Genomic DNA, 18443 nt, shown 5'->3' with positions numbered 1-18443 from the left:
TCTGCATGGATTCTAATTATGTCACTGCAGGATTTCCCTCTCCAATTAGTAAGGGCATTATTTCAATGTGTATTCATTATAGCGGCAGATGCATCAATCTGAGACTAACAGGGATCAACAGCTAAAGAGACAGGGAGAGGAGAGATCAGAATCTGAGAGCCATAGACTGGAATTTTATAACAATGGATCAGAATCTGAGAACATTAGATTGGAATTTTACAACAATGGATCAGAATCTGAGAGCATTAAACTGGAATTTTACAACAATGGATCAGAATCTGAGAACATTAGACTGGAATGTTCCAACAATGGATCAGAATCTGAGAACATTAGACTGGAATGTTCCAACAATGGACAGGGGTCTATCCAATGGCTTTTATTATCTCTCTGTGTATTGGTCAAAATTACCGTGGCGGATATTAGGTGTACTGATGATTATTCAGGCAGGTTACTATCCCATGCTCGCTATTGTTGGTGCTCCTGGTAAGTGTCCCCATCTCTTTCAAAATATTAATCTCATAAACCATGGTGAACTTCATTGCTATTTCTGTTACCTATATTTTGCAAATACGGAAACTATTGTTTTCAGTTTCAATGGCAAACTCCATTCATTATCAGAACTCCAGCACTGCACCCCCAAACTCCATCCTCACAAACATCTGAGAACAAGACAGTTCGCAGTCATGATTTCCTATTTTGCCCTGAATTGTTTTATGTCTCGGTATTCACTCCATCACGAAATCTATCCCCTACCCGCTCCATAATATCCCCTACCCGTTCCATAATATCCCCAGTCCCCATCTGGTGTTAGTGCTATTACTAAATAAACTATTACCTATGCCTTACTAAATTCATGTTTCATACTTGAAGCTCTCTTCTAAGCACTCTTTCAGTTGAAAGTATTTGTATCACAACCTTGTTCATGTCTCTGAAGTAAATTCATGATAGCGACACTGTGATAGAATAGTAATGTCGCTGGCCATGCAATTCAGAGCCACAGGCTTTATAAGAAAGACACTGTTTCACACCCTACCACAGAAGTCGTCAGAACCTAAATCCAAATGGCACGAATTGGAAATAAAAGCGAACTCCACTTATATCAACCATAACATCACCAACTCTTCGTAAATAAGTTTATTCATCTCAATGATGCGCTTTGCTAATGAAATCCAGCATAATTACCTGGTCTCGCTTAAGACTGACGTCAGGCCCACAGCAATGTACTTGGCTCTACACTGCTTGAAAGAATGACCACACAGTAACGGGTATTTAGTGATGTCAAAGAATGCTGCCCCTTTCAGCGATGCAGACATCCCATTTTATAACACCATTAAAGGTTAAATAAAACAGAGAATGATGCTTGAGTTCAGAAATAAAAAGAATGTGGAAGTGCCAATTAAACTGAGCAGATTTGGCAGCCCCGGGTCAAGCGAAAGAGAGAGATATAGAGAAAGAAGCAAACAAAGGGATCGTTGATGATCAGCTGGGATGGAAATTAAAAAAAGAGATTAATCTTATTTATTTTTCTCCTGTTTCCATATTGCTGAAAATCGTGACCATGCAGGGTATACATCAAAGTCACTGCTTAAAGTGAGTTATGTCCTTTTGTCTGCCTTCACTGTGTGTGATAATCCACTTTTATTCATTAACGGATGCATTGACAGTATTTAATTACCTTTCTTTATTGTCCTTGACAAGTTGTTGGTGAGCTGCCTTCCTGACCCAATGCAGTCTGTGGACTGTGAGTAGTCAATGCTTACTTCCATCTAGTTTCATTTCTTTGAGAGTTTATATGAGTGATATAACTGAGTGGCTGGTTTGGCCATTTCAAACTGCAACTGAGTGTTAATCACATTGCTGTGGGTCTGGGGTAACACGTAGGCCTGACCAAGTGAAGATGGTAGATTTAGTTCCCTGGAGGGAATGAGGGTGCCAGGTATGACAATCGACAATGTTTTCATTGTTTTATTTGATTCGTAATTCCTGATAGCCTATTGAATTCAAATTCCAACATTTGCTGTGGTGGGTTTCATCACCTGGGTCCCGGGATTAATATTCCAGAGACAATACAGCTCAGCCATTACCTCCTCAGCATCTCCCACCATCTCCACCGGCAACAGTGATGTTGCCGTTCGTGTGGCTTTGCTTCATAAGGCAAAGAAATATATTGACAAAACATACCATCCTTCTCATTTTGTATTTATGAGAAGGCGAAAAAGTGGGAAGTTCTCTTTGTGAGAAGGATCTGAATGTCCTTGGCCATCAGTAACTGACAGAATTCATACGGAGCAGTAAGTAATCAGCACAGTAAATGTGTGGTGTCCTTCATGCAAAGTGATTAAAGTATAAGAGTGAAGACACCTTAATCTGTAATGCTGCAAAACAGTAAAAACTGATTGCATTAAAATTGAGCGTTGTGGACCAACATTCATTATTTCGAAAACAACTATAACATGTTTTGCGCGACACACGCCTTTACATTTGGGCAAGATAAAGATAGGAAAAGTTTAGAAGGATATGGGCCAGGTGCAGGGAAACGGGATGAACATTTTGGTCAACATGAACCAGTTTGGGCTAAAGGGCCTGTCTCCATGCTGTAGGATTCGATGAAACTATGATAGTTTATGTAGCTCTGTGGAGCCCCCATGTTGGTTGCGAGAGAACTCCCTGTTCTGAATGAACTCTCATCGTCTCAAAGTGCAGTTGATGTGTGCCCCTGTATTGAACGTGAAGTTGTTCACAAATCTGTCAGCAGCCACCCTCTGATTCTGTTAACCATTCCCACCAGCTTCTGACTTCCATACAGAACAATAGCCTGTCTTCTCTATCATAAAGCTAGTCGGTTTTTTATATAAAAGGTGTTCCTTGGCTCAAGGAGACAGTGTCCTTGTTTTTTTTTACAGAGGGGCAATAAAACAGGACCTAACTCCAGTCAGTCTGGTTTGGTACATAGATGAAAAGGATTTCCAGAGGCCTTCTGTTTATATGTAAACAGATGAGACTTCAGGCCAAATTGGTCATGCCTTTGAAGTGACCGAGATAATGAAAGAGGAGTGGTCAGCTCTTTTAGCTGAACTAGCTGAGCTGAGCGGAGCTGAGCCGTTTTTAGTTGAGTCTTGAATTGGTAAGTTCAACAGGGAGCTGTGTGGAAACTCTCTCTCTTTTCTGCTCTTCAACTTCAAACTGCAAGCGTGTGTTCCATTTCTACCGGTTTTAAAGAGAATTTGCTTATTGGGACTGTTGTGTGTATTCGGAACAGCATAATTAAGTGTAGTTGGATAGGTTAAATTTTGTCGGGGTTCTTTAATTTGTTCTTTGTGTTTCTTGTATAATTTTGTGAATATAAAAGTATTGTTTGTTTTAAAATCTAGTATACAACCTAACTATCTTACTCCGGGTAATTTTCATTGAAACTTATCAAAACAAGTTGCAAATTTATGCTCGCAGCTGCCTGCTTAAGAAAGTTTTAACTGGTCTAGTCCAGTCCATAACAGTTTGAGGGCTCATTGTGGGATTTTAAACAGCGAGTGATAGGTGCTCGTGCCTTTATTTCGGGAATTGGTTTCGTTGAGTAGACAAAGCTTGGGATAGTAATGGCTCTTTCACTCGCCAAAAGTTTTCTGGATGTGGACGCAGTGACTTTGGAAGTTTTACAACAGGTTAATAAGACAAGTTAAAAGAATTAGCAGAGAAGCTGGAATAGGAACTGACTGCTTCTGTGAGGAAAGGAGAGATAATTACAGCAGGAGATCATCAATTAAACATGCTGAAGAAACCATCAGAATCTACAGAGCGAGCAAGAGTTCAATTGCAAAAGAAGCAGCATGAGTTAGCGGCGAGATATTAGGAAAGGGCAGCAGAAATGAAACAGTTTGAATTACGATTAAAGAAAGAAGTGGGGGAAAAAGAGAGAGCAGCAGAACAGAGAAAAAAGAGAACAGGAGAAGAGAGAGATAAAAGAGCATCAGAGGATAAAGAAAGACAAAGCTTTTGAACAGCAAAAATCACTGACACTTAAAAAGGAAAGTCAGCGTAAAAGTCTGGAGTTAAAGGCTGAGGTTATACTTAGTCAGGAAGAGAGTAAGGCTGAGCAAGCATTGCCTAAATTTGATGAGAAGGATGTGGAAATCTTTTTCAACTCATTTGAAAAGGTAGCTAAACAAATGCAGTGGCCAGAGGCAATTCTAGACTCAATTTCAGTCCATGCAGAATACAAATTAGAGCAAAGAGATATCCTCACGTGGAAAGGGAAAAGAAGATTACAGTGAAGATCATTAGGATCGTTTACCACAGGATCAAAAAAGAAACTCTTGACCGGAACAAAGAAGTTCAAAAGCTCTGGTGTTTTCATTGTAATAAAGTGGACGACACAAAATCACAATGTTGGTGGGCTAGGAGAAAACCTGATGTAGGAAAACCAGCCAGACCTGGGAGCTTTGTTGGAAAGTAAGAAAAAACACAAGGGAAGTTAGACAACTGCCTCAGAGTGTACAGGATGATCAGAGGTTGATCAAGGAAGACGTGCTATATCTGCTTAACAAATATACATGCAAGGGTAAAGTTTATTCACATAGGTCAGTCTTAATTGGTAAGGAGGTTCCAATATTAAGTGACACAGGATCTTCTCAGTCTGTAATGCTGAGGGATGAGGAGATATGCACTCCTGAGGGACTATTGACAGAAAATATAAACAGGTGAGACTTCAGGCCAAAGTGGTTGTGCTTTATAAGTGAATTGTATGATGAACGGGGGAGTGGTGAGCTCTTTTAGCTGAACTAGCTGAGCTGAACTGAGCACTTTTCAGCTGAGTCTTGAACTGGGAAGTTCAACAGGGAGCTATGTGGAAACTCCTTCTCTTTTCTGACCTTCAAATTCGACCTGGATGCATGTGTTCCATTTATACTGTTTTTTATTGGGAGTTTGCTGATTGGAACAGTTGTGTATATTCCAAAACAATATAATTAAGTCTAGCTGAATATGTTGAATTCTGTCGGGGTTCTTTATTCTGCTCTTTGTGTTTCATTGCGTAATTTTATGAAGAAAGCTTTTGTCTGTTTTCAAATGTGGTAGTCAACCTAGCTAAAGTACTCCAGGTAATTTTCATTGTACACTTACCGAAACAATTTGCAAAGTTATGCTCTGGGCTGCCTGCTTAAGAATGTTTTGAGTGATCTAGCCGAGTTCATAATATCTCGAAGATGGAAAATGCCTCCTTAGGATTTGCTACAAACCAATTACTTTCCCTCCTCATGGTCAGCAAACCATGTTAACATAACACGTGTGTACCAATAGCAATGGAACCAGGGGGAACAACATGGACCAATCTGTCTGTGCAGTATCTGCTTCATTGGTTTGTCATGTTGCAGCATCAAAGACATCCTCGTATTTCAGTGTAACTTTTAGGAGGGACTGAATGACCTCTTCTGCTCACGTGTCAGTGTCTCGAGGGACTAAATGTCTTCCTCCTGGCCCGAGAGCAGACGTTCAAGGACTTCAATGGGCAACCCATGGTACGTGCTTACCAGCATGTTGTGCTGACTCGACTCTATCCTCCTGAGTTACAGGAGACAAACAGGAGGCGGGAAGAACACAGCAAGCCAGGCAACATCATGAGCTATGAAAGTCAACATTTAAGGTATAACAGTTCTTCAGGAGTGGGAGTGGGAGTAGTGGGAGCTGCAGATAAAGAGGGAAGGGAGTGGTTGGGGTGTGGAGAGCAGTGGGACACCACAGAAGCTCTTCAGAGGAGGCTCCCAAGCACTCAGGATGTCACCTAGACAGGGGACGAAATGTTTGCAACAAAAACTTCCAGCTCGGCGAACAGAACCACAACAACGAGCACCCGAGCTACAAATCTTCACACAAACTTTGAGCAATGGGATGGTGAGGTACGAATAAGTGGACACAAGTGGTGAATGCAACCTGGTTGGGCGATGGGAGGGATGAATCCAGGTGGGAGCTGGAAGGCGGGGTCGTTAGCTGGAATGGAAGGGAGGATTATAGGCAGAAAAGGGAGTAATGGCAAGGGTAGTAAGTTTATTTCAAAGTGGAGAATTCAATGTTGCGTCTTCCAGGTGGTAGGCTTGCCAGTCAAATGAGGTGTGGTTCCTCCAATTTACGGTCTGCCTCACCAAGAAAACAGAGGAGGCCAGGGGTGGTTATGTCGGAAAGAGATTGGGAAGAGGAATTCAAATGGGCAGTAACTGAGAGGTCAGGTTGGCCCCTGCAGGCCCGGCTGTGATGCTCGGTGATATGTGCCTTTAGTTTATGTTCGGTCTCCCCGATGTAGAAAAGACCACATCGGGAGCACCTGATGCAGTAAAGTCGGTTGGAAGAGAGGCAGGTGAACCTCTGTCTGACCTGCAAGTACTGTTTGAAGCCCTATAAGGAGGTAGAAGAGGTGGCGTGCCAGCAGGTGATGCATCTTTTGCAGTTGCAGGAGAAGGTATCTGAGGGTGATGGCGGTGATTGGTGGGGAGTGTGGCAGGATAACGAAGGGGACAGTCTTGTGGGAGATGTGCCAGGTGGTGGGACCCAAACCTAGTTTACTGCATTGGGTGCACCCAATGTGGTCTTCACTGCATCAGGAAGACCAAATGTTAATGAAGTGAATGATTTGCTGAGTATTGCAGTCAGGCTTCTAAGGGCTGACCTGACCTCCCAATCACTTCGTATTTTAATTCTCCCTACCAATCCCTTTCTGACATGGCCATCCTTGACCTCCTCCAGTGCCACAATGAAACAAACCATAAATTGGAGGAACAAGACCTCATATGTCACCTGTGCAGCATCCACCCCGGCGACTTAACACTGAATTTTCCAATTTCAAACAGCGTCCCTTCCAATTCTCCGACTCCCTTCCCAGGGTTTCCCCTCCATTCCCTTCCTCTGATCAAACCTTCAACCAGCTACCAACTGTATTCAGTCCTCCCATCACCAACCGGCTGATACCCTTTATCTGCGTTCACTTATGCCCATCTCGCCACTCTGCCTCCACACCCCTCACCACCCCTTTATCTATAGACCCCCTTACTCCTAACCACAGTCCTGATGAAGGGTTATATCCTAGACGTTGACTTCTCAACGTCTTGACGCTGCCTTGCTTATTCTGTTCTTACAGTCTCCCGTATGTCTATTTTGGATTACAATAGCTGCTTTTTTTTAATTGTCTTCTTGTGGGATAGGCCGGAGAGAGGGAATGCATTGAGCCTGTTGTTATCCAAAGATCTGATGGGCTGAATGGCTTTCTTATATTACATTACTGTGAAACCAGCTAGAGTTGCTCTAGGGGTTCCTTTTTTAAAACCATGGAAATGTTTAGTGCCCAGCTGTGCTTTTGATCAATGTTACCTATACATTAACAGCACAAACTTGAATGTTGTCCAGATATTATACTTTTGTACCCGAGGAAGTGACTCATTGTTATGAACATTGTATAATCTTTACAGAACATCCCTATCTCTGATAGTATGGCAGAGGGAAAAACATTGATGAAGCAACTGAAGATGTTTGTGCTGAAGAAGCTACCCTGAGGATTGCCCACAGAGATATCCAGGGACTGAGAGGATTCATGTCCACCAGCCACATTGTGTTCTGAATGACCCCACCAGCGGGGAGTTTACAACTGATTCCCATCGAGTTCAATTTTAATCAGTCTCCTTGACATCTTGCTCAATCATATAGTGCCGTGATATCAGTGCCATTCACTTTACGCTCTGTTCATATCTTCTATCCATATCAATAGGCCAAGCTATGTGTATGGGGTGTGTTACCTTCTCACAGAGGATAGTGATGGTTTGGACCAGACAGTTAGGGGAGGCTACATCACTGATATATTTGGGGGGGGCGAGCGGGTGTCAATGGATTGTGACACATCAGAGAGTGGAGGGCTACAAAGAATTGGACATGAAAGAGAAATTGCGTCCCAAATCTTCTCTAGCATGATATTGGTTGTCCCTAAGATATCACTACTAACTTCCTCAAGTTCCCAAGTATTCATGTATTTCTCCACGGTAACCATAGAGTAGAAATATTCGTTGAGGACTTCACCCGTCTCTTATGGTTTCACACATACTTGTCCACTTTGATCTTCGAGGGGTCCTATTTTCTCTGTAGCTATTGTTTTTCTTTTAATATATTTCAAGTACCTTTTTGGATTCATCCGAATCTTCTCAGCCAATGGTCTTTCTTGCCCCTTTTTCAACCTACCGATTTCCTCATTCCATAGACTCTAGTTTCTCTTATATACCTCCAGGGATTCCCTTGATCCCAACTGCCTGGACCTGAGCCAGGCCCCAAGTTTGAACATGAACCTGTGGACCTGTTTTGTCCCTCTCCATACTATTTGAAGATTAATCGAACAGTGGTTACTGTCCCAAAGTGCTCCTCCACTATTAATTCAATCACCTGCCCTGCCCGATTTCCTCAGAAAATTTCGAGTTTTGTCTCTTCCGGAGTAGGACACTCGATATACTGCTTGAGGACACATTCCTGTTGCATTTACAGATTTTAGCTCATCACAACAATGTTTCTCCTAGCTCTCAGCAATCACGCTGTAGGACATCGTCCCTATTCCACGGGTACCATTTGTGCAAACGTACATAACGATTTATGGCTGCTCACCCTCCCCTTTGAGAGTGTTCTGCAGCCACTTGGAGACATCCTGGACCCTAGCACCTGGGAGGTAACCCACCATCCTGGATTCCCATTTGTGGCCACAGAATCTCTGATCTGTCCCTCTTTAACAATCGACCCTCCTATCTTGAACGTCCTGTTTACCTTTACTCTTTCCCGCTGTGCCCCAGAGCCAGTGGTATTACCACCAACCTGGCTACTGCTGCTTTCCCCTGAACGGTCATCACCCTCAACAATCCAAAACGGTCTACTTGTTTTCGAGAGGAATGGCCACAGGAGATTCCTGCACTCCCTGCCTTCTCATTTTGCCATTCCTGGTGGTCGCCCTTCTACTCTCTGCCTGGAAAACGACAGGAAACAAGGAACGCCTGTTGGATTAAATTGTGTTTATTTAAATACAACAGGACTGACAGGCAAGGCTGGGTAAAGCAATGACTGCAGATGCTGGAAACCTGATTCTGGATTAGTGTTGCTGGAAGAGCACAACAGATCAGGCAGCATCCAAGGAGCAGTAAAATCCAACGTTTCAGGCAAAAGTCCTTCATCAGGAACACAGCGAATTAACTCAGGGTGATGAACGTTAGACTGGAATATTACAGACATTAAAGGAACATAACTAGGGGCGTGTCTTGGGTATGGCCACCTCACTTAAGCACTTATCTATGAAGTTCTCACTATTTCGGATGACCCTGACTGCATCTTAGATTAGATTACTTACAGTGCGGAAACTTGCCCTTCAGCCCAACAACTCCGCACTGACCCACTGAAGAGCAGCCCACCCAGACCCATTCCCCCACACCCAACGCTATGGGCAATTCAGCATCACCAATTCACCTAACCTGCACATCTTTGGACTGTGGGAGGAAACCGCAGCACCCAGAGGAAACCCATGCAGACACGGGGAGAATGTGCAAACTCCACACAGACCGTGGCAGGTTTTGAACCCTGGTCCCTGGTGCTGTGAGGCAGCAGAGCTAACAACAGAGCCACTGTGTTGCCCAGCTCCAACTCCCTAACACGGTCTCCCTTTAAAGTACAGGAGGAGGTCATTGGCTAATATGTATGAATCAGCTCTAAAAATGTCTCCCATTTGCCAGCACGCTCTCTATTGCCCGTTGCATCCATAATTTCCAAATACATATCCAGTTCTCTGTTGAATCTTCATCCACAACTTTCCCAGCAAGTCAATTCCAATTCGTAACAACTCTCTAAATAAGGACATTTTTCCTTATTTCACTCCTAGCTCTTTTGCTGGCAACCTTAAAATTAGAAGTCCTTGATGATGTGATATCAAATAATAGAGCATTCTTTTTCTACTCTGCAACTTTTTTCATACTTTTGAACACCGCAATAAATTCACATCTTTGTCTGTTCTGCTCCAGGAACAATAAGCCTTGCAAGAACTATAACAAACACTACAACGGAAAACAAGCAGAAAACTAGTCACCAGGATATATGAACATCAACGAGCTACAAAAGACATGATCCCAACACTAATTTCTTACGTACTGATGAGGAAGAACGCCACTTTGTCTGGGTCTCCATATCCATCCTAGGACAGGCAGTACAGTGACAAGAACAAGAATTCCTAGAAACATGGCATTCCAACCGGAACTCCATCAATAAAGACATCAATTTTGACTCCATCTACCAACCTCTGAGAAAAAGTGCAGAAAATGACATCATCGACACAGGAAATTAGATTACTAACTCAAGGAAACCGAAAAACCTGAATAGAAAGTGGGAGATAACACTAGCACTTCACTGGAGACTCACTTACTGATCAGTCAATGGAACAAACCAGGAACTACCATTACTGGTTCAGAATATTGCTTCAGAATACATCAGAGTTTTCATGGCTGCCACCACATAGAATCATTGAATGAAAATGCAAGCCTGCACCACCAAGTGAATATCCAAAGGCTTTTTAAAAAGTTTGTGAGAATACCTGCTCAATCACCCGCCGAGGCAATGCATTCCAGACACATGTCACCAGAGGAAGAACTGAAGCTCCTTGGTTAGCACTCCTGCCTTAGAGCGCTGGGGACCCAGGTTTGATTCCAGCCTCGGGTCTCTGCCTGTATGGATTTTGTACAATCTTCTTGTGTCTGCGTGGTTTCCGCTAGGTACTCCGGTTTTCTCCCACAATCCAAAGATGTTCAGGTTAGGTGAATTGGCCATGCTTAATTGCCCATAGTGTTCAGGATGTGTAGGTTAGGTGCATTAGTCAGGGGTAAATATAGGAGGAACTTGTTTGGGTGGGTTACTCTTTGGAGGGTCAGTGTGGATTTGTTGGGCCGAAGAGCCTATTTCCACACCGTAGGAATTTTATATTCTATGTGTGTGCCACCCTCTCAGTTCAAAACAGACTCACAACAGACTCACAAATGCTCTCTCAATCTCCTGCCTTTCACTTTAAGTATGTATCCTTTTGTTTTTGACCCTTCGAGTAAGGTAAACAGCTGCCGTCTGCTCATCCTCTCCATTCCCCTTATGCTTTTGTATACCTGTACCAGGTTCCCTCCTCAACTTCACTGCTGCAATGAAAAAGGAGCAAACTTAGCCCTCATCCTTCACAATTTGAGTACTCACTTGTCTTGTTCATTCAGATGTGCATCATCTCACATTTATCAGTGTTAAAACTCATCGGCCATTAATCTGGATATAGAAATCATCTGTTTATATCGTCCTGAGGTTAACCCTTTCCTCCTCACTGTGAACCACCCAGCTAATCTTGGTGTCATCCCCAGCATGAGTTATCATTCCACTGCCATCCATCTTCCACATTCTCACCATCATCATTTATGAATATCACAAACAAATCTTGATTTCCTTTCTATTCCCCAGATGTTAATGACAGAAGAAGAATTAAGAATTCCAGTCTCTTGCTATTCCTATTTTGAGGAGTTTACAAAGTGATGTAGTTAACACCTATTATGAGGAAGCTGCAAATAGCATTTTCGACATAGAGGTGAATTCACCTTTTACACTCTGCCCCTTAGCATGACTTATTCATAAAGCGTGTACGAAATTTAGGATGAACTAGGGTTTGGCACCTTGTACTGGAACATTAGTCTTTTGTGTGGTACTGTTCTTCGTAACAATAGTCAAAACTGAAGAATTTTTCATCTGCAGGATGGACACAGACTTATTGCTTTAATCAGCTAATGTGATGAGGATTAACACTCAATTAAATTTTACGTTATGGGCAAACTGCAGGAGATCAAATCTTTTGCTCATGTCTATCTTGAATTGGAAGCAAATACATACTTGTTAAAAAAAATCAAAAATGTTGAGACACCATACAAGAGGAAAAAAAAAACATGTCATCTGCATTTGTTGGAGATACAGAAATACAGAGTGAATGTGCAATCTGAACAAGAATCAAGTGATAGAAAAAGAAGTACATCAAATCTTAATTTTCAATGGAACCAGATCCCAATTTTCCTGAACAGTGGCGTTTTTCACCCAACCTCACTTCTGCTAAAGCAAGTATTTTCCCAGCCACTAAGATTTCATTAGCCATTCTTCCTCCACCTTCCTACTCTGTTTTTACACTTCTACTTCCCTTGCATTAACTCTTCTACTGCCACATACTCTTCCACTGATGATATCTCTTCACATCTTTCTTCTCCCACTCCCACTATAAGTTACATCAGTTCCCTAGTTACTCCCACTTCCAATGGCCATTCCTTTCCCTTTTTGCTTTCCAACTGGGGTGATGGGAACTGCTGGCTTCTGTGCTCCTATTGGTCATCATTGAATGATAAGATTGGGATGATCAATGTGCAATAGGAACAGACAATGGTGTATGTCTGTCACTGTCCAATACAACGTGAAAAGGGTGGTTTTGTTCCCCATACAGAGTGGAACTTTTTTTCTGTCTCTGTGTCACAGTGCTAACTAAACAGCATCATCCCAATAGGACAAACCTCTCCTCAGAATCAGATGTCCCTGCATCAGTTTTTCCCTAAACATTGTGAGAACATTGACCACATTGTTCGAACAAGCCGTGTTCTATCGTTTTGCTCTTTATTATTTTAACTGATTATCCAATGTCATTTGAGGTGAGATCAGAGTAACTTCCCTTGCATCAAAGTAATATTTGACTCATGTAGCATCATTGACCCTCAGCAAACTATGGTCAATGGGAATCAGAGGCAATTCTCTGCTGGGAATTTCCTCAGTAAACAATGGCACCTTCCATAGAGCTATTGGGGATGACAAATAAACGCTGCCTTTGCTAGTGCCTTCGAAAACCATGGATGGATTTGTCTTATTAATAACATCAAGATTCATTCTGTTTTTACAGTTTGGTCTAAAGTCTCAGAAAAGTAAGACTTTGCTGCTTGAGTGTCATCCCAATGAAATCAGAGTATTATAATAAGATAACGATTCTGATTATTTTCAATCAGTTACTTTCTGAGGACTGATCGTGCGATGTCAGTGCCGTTGAGATCAATATTTTCTCGTTCAACAGCGTCACATCACATTGGCTCAAGGCAGCACCATTCCCCAATTCTACTTCATTCTCCAGCTCATTCGCCGTGCTCGCCAGATATACGAGGCCCACAACTCAGAGATGCCTATGAGCCTCTGGACATGCCACATCACCCATGCCATGCAATCTGAGTCCATCCCCTCCCCCAAGCCCACCTCCTGTCATGTGTTAACCATCTCATCTAACATTCCACGCTCAAATGCTGAATGTTTTGTACTATGCAAAGGTATCAGCTTTATCCCTCTGTGCCCTCCCTTTAATGAATTTCAGGCACGACATAATGCTGAACTCCGCTTCCACCGTCTTCTCCTCGGTGTCCATTTCTTTTGGCAAGAGTCCACTCCCCATCCCATAGCCCCTTCGCCCTGCTCCAACACTCACTTCACCTGGGCTAATTTCTCTTGCGTTTACTTGAACTCAATCTGTTCGTGAACAACGCTCCATGTGACACTGGTTGTTTTAATTTCTCTGCATCCCCCTCACCCTATCCAACCTATCACCCTCTGAACAGACTACGCTGTATGCTTCGATCCAACGCTGAATGTATTATTCAGCCTGTGCCGATAAGGGTGGAAAAGTTCATCGTTTCCAATTTGCACCCCTTCCTCACTTTTACCACGTCTATCTCTGACTCCTCCCTTCCTTTCCTCGACATCTCTGCTTCTATTTCTATGGATAGACCGGTCACTGATATCCAGTATTAACCGACCGACTCCCACAGCTACATGGAGTATACATTCTCACATAGTGTTTCCTGCAAAGACTCCATTCCATTCTCCCAGTTCCTCCGTCTCCATTGCATTGCTTCTGATGATGTCAACTTCAAAAATGTGGCCTCTAAAATGTCCACCTTCTTCCTCAACCGAAAGGGGCCACTATCAGTTCTGACCCACTTCCTGCACATCTACACTCAGCCTCCCTCTGCCTTCCTACAACAGCGTTAGAGTTCACCTTGTCTTTACCTATCAACCCACCAGCGCTCACATGCAGAAGATCATCAGTCTGCATTTCCCCCACCTCCAGCGAGATGCCACCAACAGGCACATATTTGCCTCCTCTTCCTTTTCCACCTTCTGAAGGGACCATTTCCTCCAGGACACCCCGGTCCGCACTTTAATAACTGCCAAAACTTCCCCCCACCTCCCCCACCTCCCATCGCAGGTCCGCTTTACTTCCCCTGCCAGAGGTGTTACATTTTCCCATTTACCTCCTCCCTCCTCACTCTCAAAGGGCCCAAACATACTTCCCAGGAGAAGTAGCATCCTACCAACATTTCCCACAATCTAGTCTACGACATTCGCTGCTCGCAATGTCGTCTGCTCTACTTTGGGGAAACTAAAGGTAGTCTGGGTGATGGGAGATGTGATCAATATCCAAGTTGTACATATGCAAAAGACCCTGAGCTTCCAGTTGCCTAACAGTTTAACAGCCCATCCTGTTCCTTGGCCAATATCTCTGTGGCAGGCTTACTGCAGTGTTCCAGGACATTTCAACACAAGCTGGAAGAACAAACCTCATTTTCTGCAGACGGACCCTGCAACCCTTCAGACTCAAATTAATGTTCAATAATTTTAGCGACAGAACTCTCCAGTATCCTCGTCCCCTACCCATACACCAGGCCTAGTTCTCACATCGCCTTCCATTACTCACCCCCTATTGTTAGCTTTTAACTGTCTCCATTAACAGCTATTCAGCCTCTGCTATATATAAACCAACATTTTCAGGGCTACCATCCGCTCTGAGGAAGGGCCACCGAAACAGAAACGTTAACTCTGATTTCTCTGCACAGAAGCTGTAGACCTATTGCAGCAACTTCGGCTTTTGTTTCAACAATGTCTCACAATGATTTTGTCCCACAATGCAATATATCATCGATATTAAGAGCCCTGTCAAACATAGGAACTTTGTGATTTTTCATTTAATGTCCATTACAAATTACTCGAGATTCAATTGAGATAGTTGAAACTTTATTACTGGAACAGCACAAAAGGTCAGGCAGCATCCAGGGAACAGGAGATTCGACGTTTCGGGCACAGGCCCTTCTTCAGGAATGAGCAGAGAGTGTTCAGCAGGAGAAGATAAAAGGTAGGGAGGAGGGACTTGGAGGAGGGGCGTTGGAAATGTGATAGGTGGAAAGAGATCAAGGTGAGGGTGATAGGTCGGAGTAGGATGGAGGCGGAGAGGTCAAGAAGAGGACTGCAGGTCAGGAAGGCGGTGCCGGGCTGGAGGAATTCGGCTGAGACAAGGTGGGGGGAGGGGGGATGAAGAAACTGGTGAAGTCCAAGTTCATCCCCTGTGGTTGGAGGGTTCCCAGTCGGAAGATAAGACGCTCCTCCTCCGACCGTCGCGTTGTTGTGGTTTGGCGGTGGATGAGTCCAATGACCTGCATATCCTCGGTGGAGTGGGAGGGGGAGTTGAAATGCTGTGCTACAGGGTGGTTGGGTTGGTTCGTCCGGGTGGCCCAGAGGTGCTCTCTGAATCGCTCCGCAAGTAGGCGGCCTGTCTCCCCAATATAGAGGAGGCTACACCGGCTGCAGCGGATGCAGTAGATGATGTGGGTGGAGGTGCAGGTGAATCTGTGGCGGATATGGAAGTTTCCTTTGGGGCCTTGGAGAAAAGTGAGGGGGGAGGTGTGGGCGCAAGTGTTGCACCTCCTGCGTTTGCAAGGGAATGTGCCGGGAGTGGAGGTTGGGTCGGTGGGGGTGTGGATCTGACAAGGGAGTCGCGGAGGGAGTGGTCTCTACGGAAAGCTGATAGGGGAGGGGAGGGATATATATCCTTGGTGCTGGGGTCTGTTTGGAGGTGGCGGAAGTGACGGCGGATGATGCGCTGTACATGGAGATTGGTGGGGTGGTAGGTGAGGACCAGTGGGGTTCTGTCCTGGTGGCGGTTGGAGGGGCGGGGCTCAAGGGCGGAGGAGCGGGAAGTGGAGGAGATGCGGTGGAGGGCACCATCGACCACGTCGGGGGAGGGGGGGAAATTGCGGTCCTTGAAGAAGGAGGCCATCTGTGTTGTACATATTTTGAACTGGTCCTCCTGGGAGATCCACACACCCCACCGACCCAACCTCCACTCCCGGCACCTTCCCTTGCAACCGCAGGAGGTGCAACACTTGCGCCCACACCTCCCCCCTCACTTCTCTCCAAGGCCCCAAAGGAAACTTCCATATCCGCCACAGATTCACCTGCACCTCCACCCACATCATCTACTGCATCCGCTGCAGCCGGTGTGGCCTCCTCTATATTGGGGAGACAGGCCGCCTACTTGCGGAGCGATTCAGAGAGCACCTCTGGGCCACCCGGACGAACCAACCCAACCACCCTGTAGCACAGCATTTCAACTCCCCCTCCCACTCCACCGAGGATATGCAGGTCATTGGACTCATCCACCGCCAAACCACAACAACGCGACGGTCGGAGGAGGAGCTTCTTATCTTCCGACTGGGAACCCTCCAACCACAGGGGATGAACTTGGACTTCACCAGTTTCTTCATCCCCCCTCCCCCCACCTTGTCTCAGCCGAATCCCTCCAGCCCGGCACCGCCTTCCTGACCTGCAGTCTTCTTCTTGACCTCTCCGCCTCCATCCTACTCCGACCTATCACCCTCACCTTGACCTCTTTCCACCTACCACATTTCCAACGCCCCTCCTCCAAGTCCCTCCTCCCTACCTTTTATCTTCTCCTGCTGAACACCTCTGCTCATTCCTGAAGAAGGGCCTGTGCCCGAAACGTCGAATCTCCTGTTCCCTGGATGCTGCCTGACCTGCTGTGCTGTTCCAGCAATAAAGTTTCAACTTTGATCTCCAGCATCTGCAGACCTCACTTTCCCATTCAATTGAGATAGCAGCTTTGCTTATATCTTCCAGATCAGTCAATTTATCAGAGTTCAGAAAGAAAAAGAAATCGAAAGAGCTGGAGGGAAACTCAACAGGTCTGGCACCCTCTGAACAGAGATGCACATAATTACCCTTTGATTCCAATATGACTTTTTCAGAACAGTGTCACATCATATACGATATATTAACTCGGTTTCTCTCTGCAGATACTTCCTCGTCTGTTGCATTTCTCCACCATTTTCTGTTTGTATTTCATGTTTCTGTATCACTATAATTCATGTTTCTTGACAGGGCTACATGCTGAATTTGGTAATATATGGACAATGTCCTTTCGTGTTCCTGTTATAGCTGGTGTGTCTGTGGCACCAGTATTACGACCGAAATCAATTTCTTCTTTAAGATTCAAAGGAAAAAAAGAATATTTTTCTGAACATTCTGTAAATTTCAGGAACTGCACTTTGTTTGAAAAGACATTTCAGAGGCAGCTGTAATTTCATGAGATAATAAGAATAGATTATTGATGGTGGAGCACTCTCTGACCTTCGTTGAACCGGCTTGTCTACCCCCTCTCCAAAGGCTTTGATTACATATCACAGAATTATTTACAGCAAAAGTGGAAGAAATTCAGCCCATTGTCTCTTCCAGCTTGGAATGACTTTATCTCTACAGTTCGTCTCTTGTATTGTCCCCATTGCCATTCCCATTTTGCTATTAGTATCTGCTTTTAAATGCAAGTTTCCTGCCAGATATGAACAATATGGTCAATCTCAAACAAAAAGATAAACAGAACGTAGAGGGCAAGCTCAGCATGTCTGGCAGTATCTGGGAAGAGAAATCAAAGTTAATGCTTCAGGTGTGGTGACCCTACTCAATCTGAATTCGCAATGATTAAATGGTGTGTATATACAATATAGTTCACTTTATCACATTTAATATTATCCTTTTAGTTCAAATTGTCATTCAGCATTGCATCTCCCAAATGTTGGCTGTTTCCTTGATATGCATTAGATTTAATTCTGTCTGTCAGAAAGAGTGATGATGACTGGGGAATATCATTGTACTCCCCAGGCTGTCTCCACAGCCACTGCCCCCATTTCGCCCTATCTGCCAGTCAATATCATGTTCATTTGAACCTGACTCATTAATTCATAAGTCTTAATGAATAAGCTCATTGTAATTATCACTTTTGGTTTTGGACTGAGGCTAATATGCGTTAAAAATACGGTTTACAGCAACTAAAACTGCATTTAGAAGTCTGTTAATTTATATAAATAAATTGCTGTACCATATTCTGCATGGAAGTTCCAAAGCTGCCATTTTAGAGCAGTGAGAGGAATATTCAGAGAAGTCCACCCTTCCTGTCTATGTTCAGGGCAACTGTGCTCAATGACAGTCTGTTCGCTAGCGTTTGTTCCCGTGGAGGAGAGATCAGCACAGTAACAACATCCTGATTGGAATTCTTTTAGGGATGG

At 44.2% G+C, this 18443-nt stretch overlaps 1 protein-coding gene across 1 annotated transcript in view; it reads left to right on the top strand.

The window, feature by feature from the left end:
• The first annotated feature begins 224 nt into the window (after window positions 1-224).
• LOC148137884 (putative G protein-coupled receptor 139) overlaps window positions 225-18443 on the top strand; it is a 118590-nt gene continuing 100371 nt past the window's right edge. Inside the window, exon 1 of the mRNA XM_087982094.1 lies at window positions 225-483. Within this exon, the coding sequence (XP_087838220.1) occupies window positions 225-483 (259 nt within the window). The remainder of the gene's footprint in view (window positions 484-18443) is intronic.

Source organism: Chiloscyllium plagiosum, unplaced genomic scaffold (assembly GCF_037043375.1).
Source record: "Chiloscyllium plagiosum isolate Xiang-an unplaced genomic scaffold, Cpla_swu_hap1 HiC_scaffold_42, whole genome shotgun sequence".
NCBI classification, from domain to species: Eukaryota; Metazoa; Chordata; class Chondrichthyes; order Orectolobiformes; family Hemiscylliidae; genus Chiloscyllium; species Chiloscyllium plagiosum.
The sequence above is the reverse complement of the archived record's forward strand: the minus strand, read 5'-3'. Positions and strand labels throughout refer to the sequence as shown.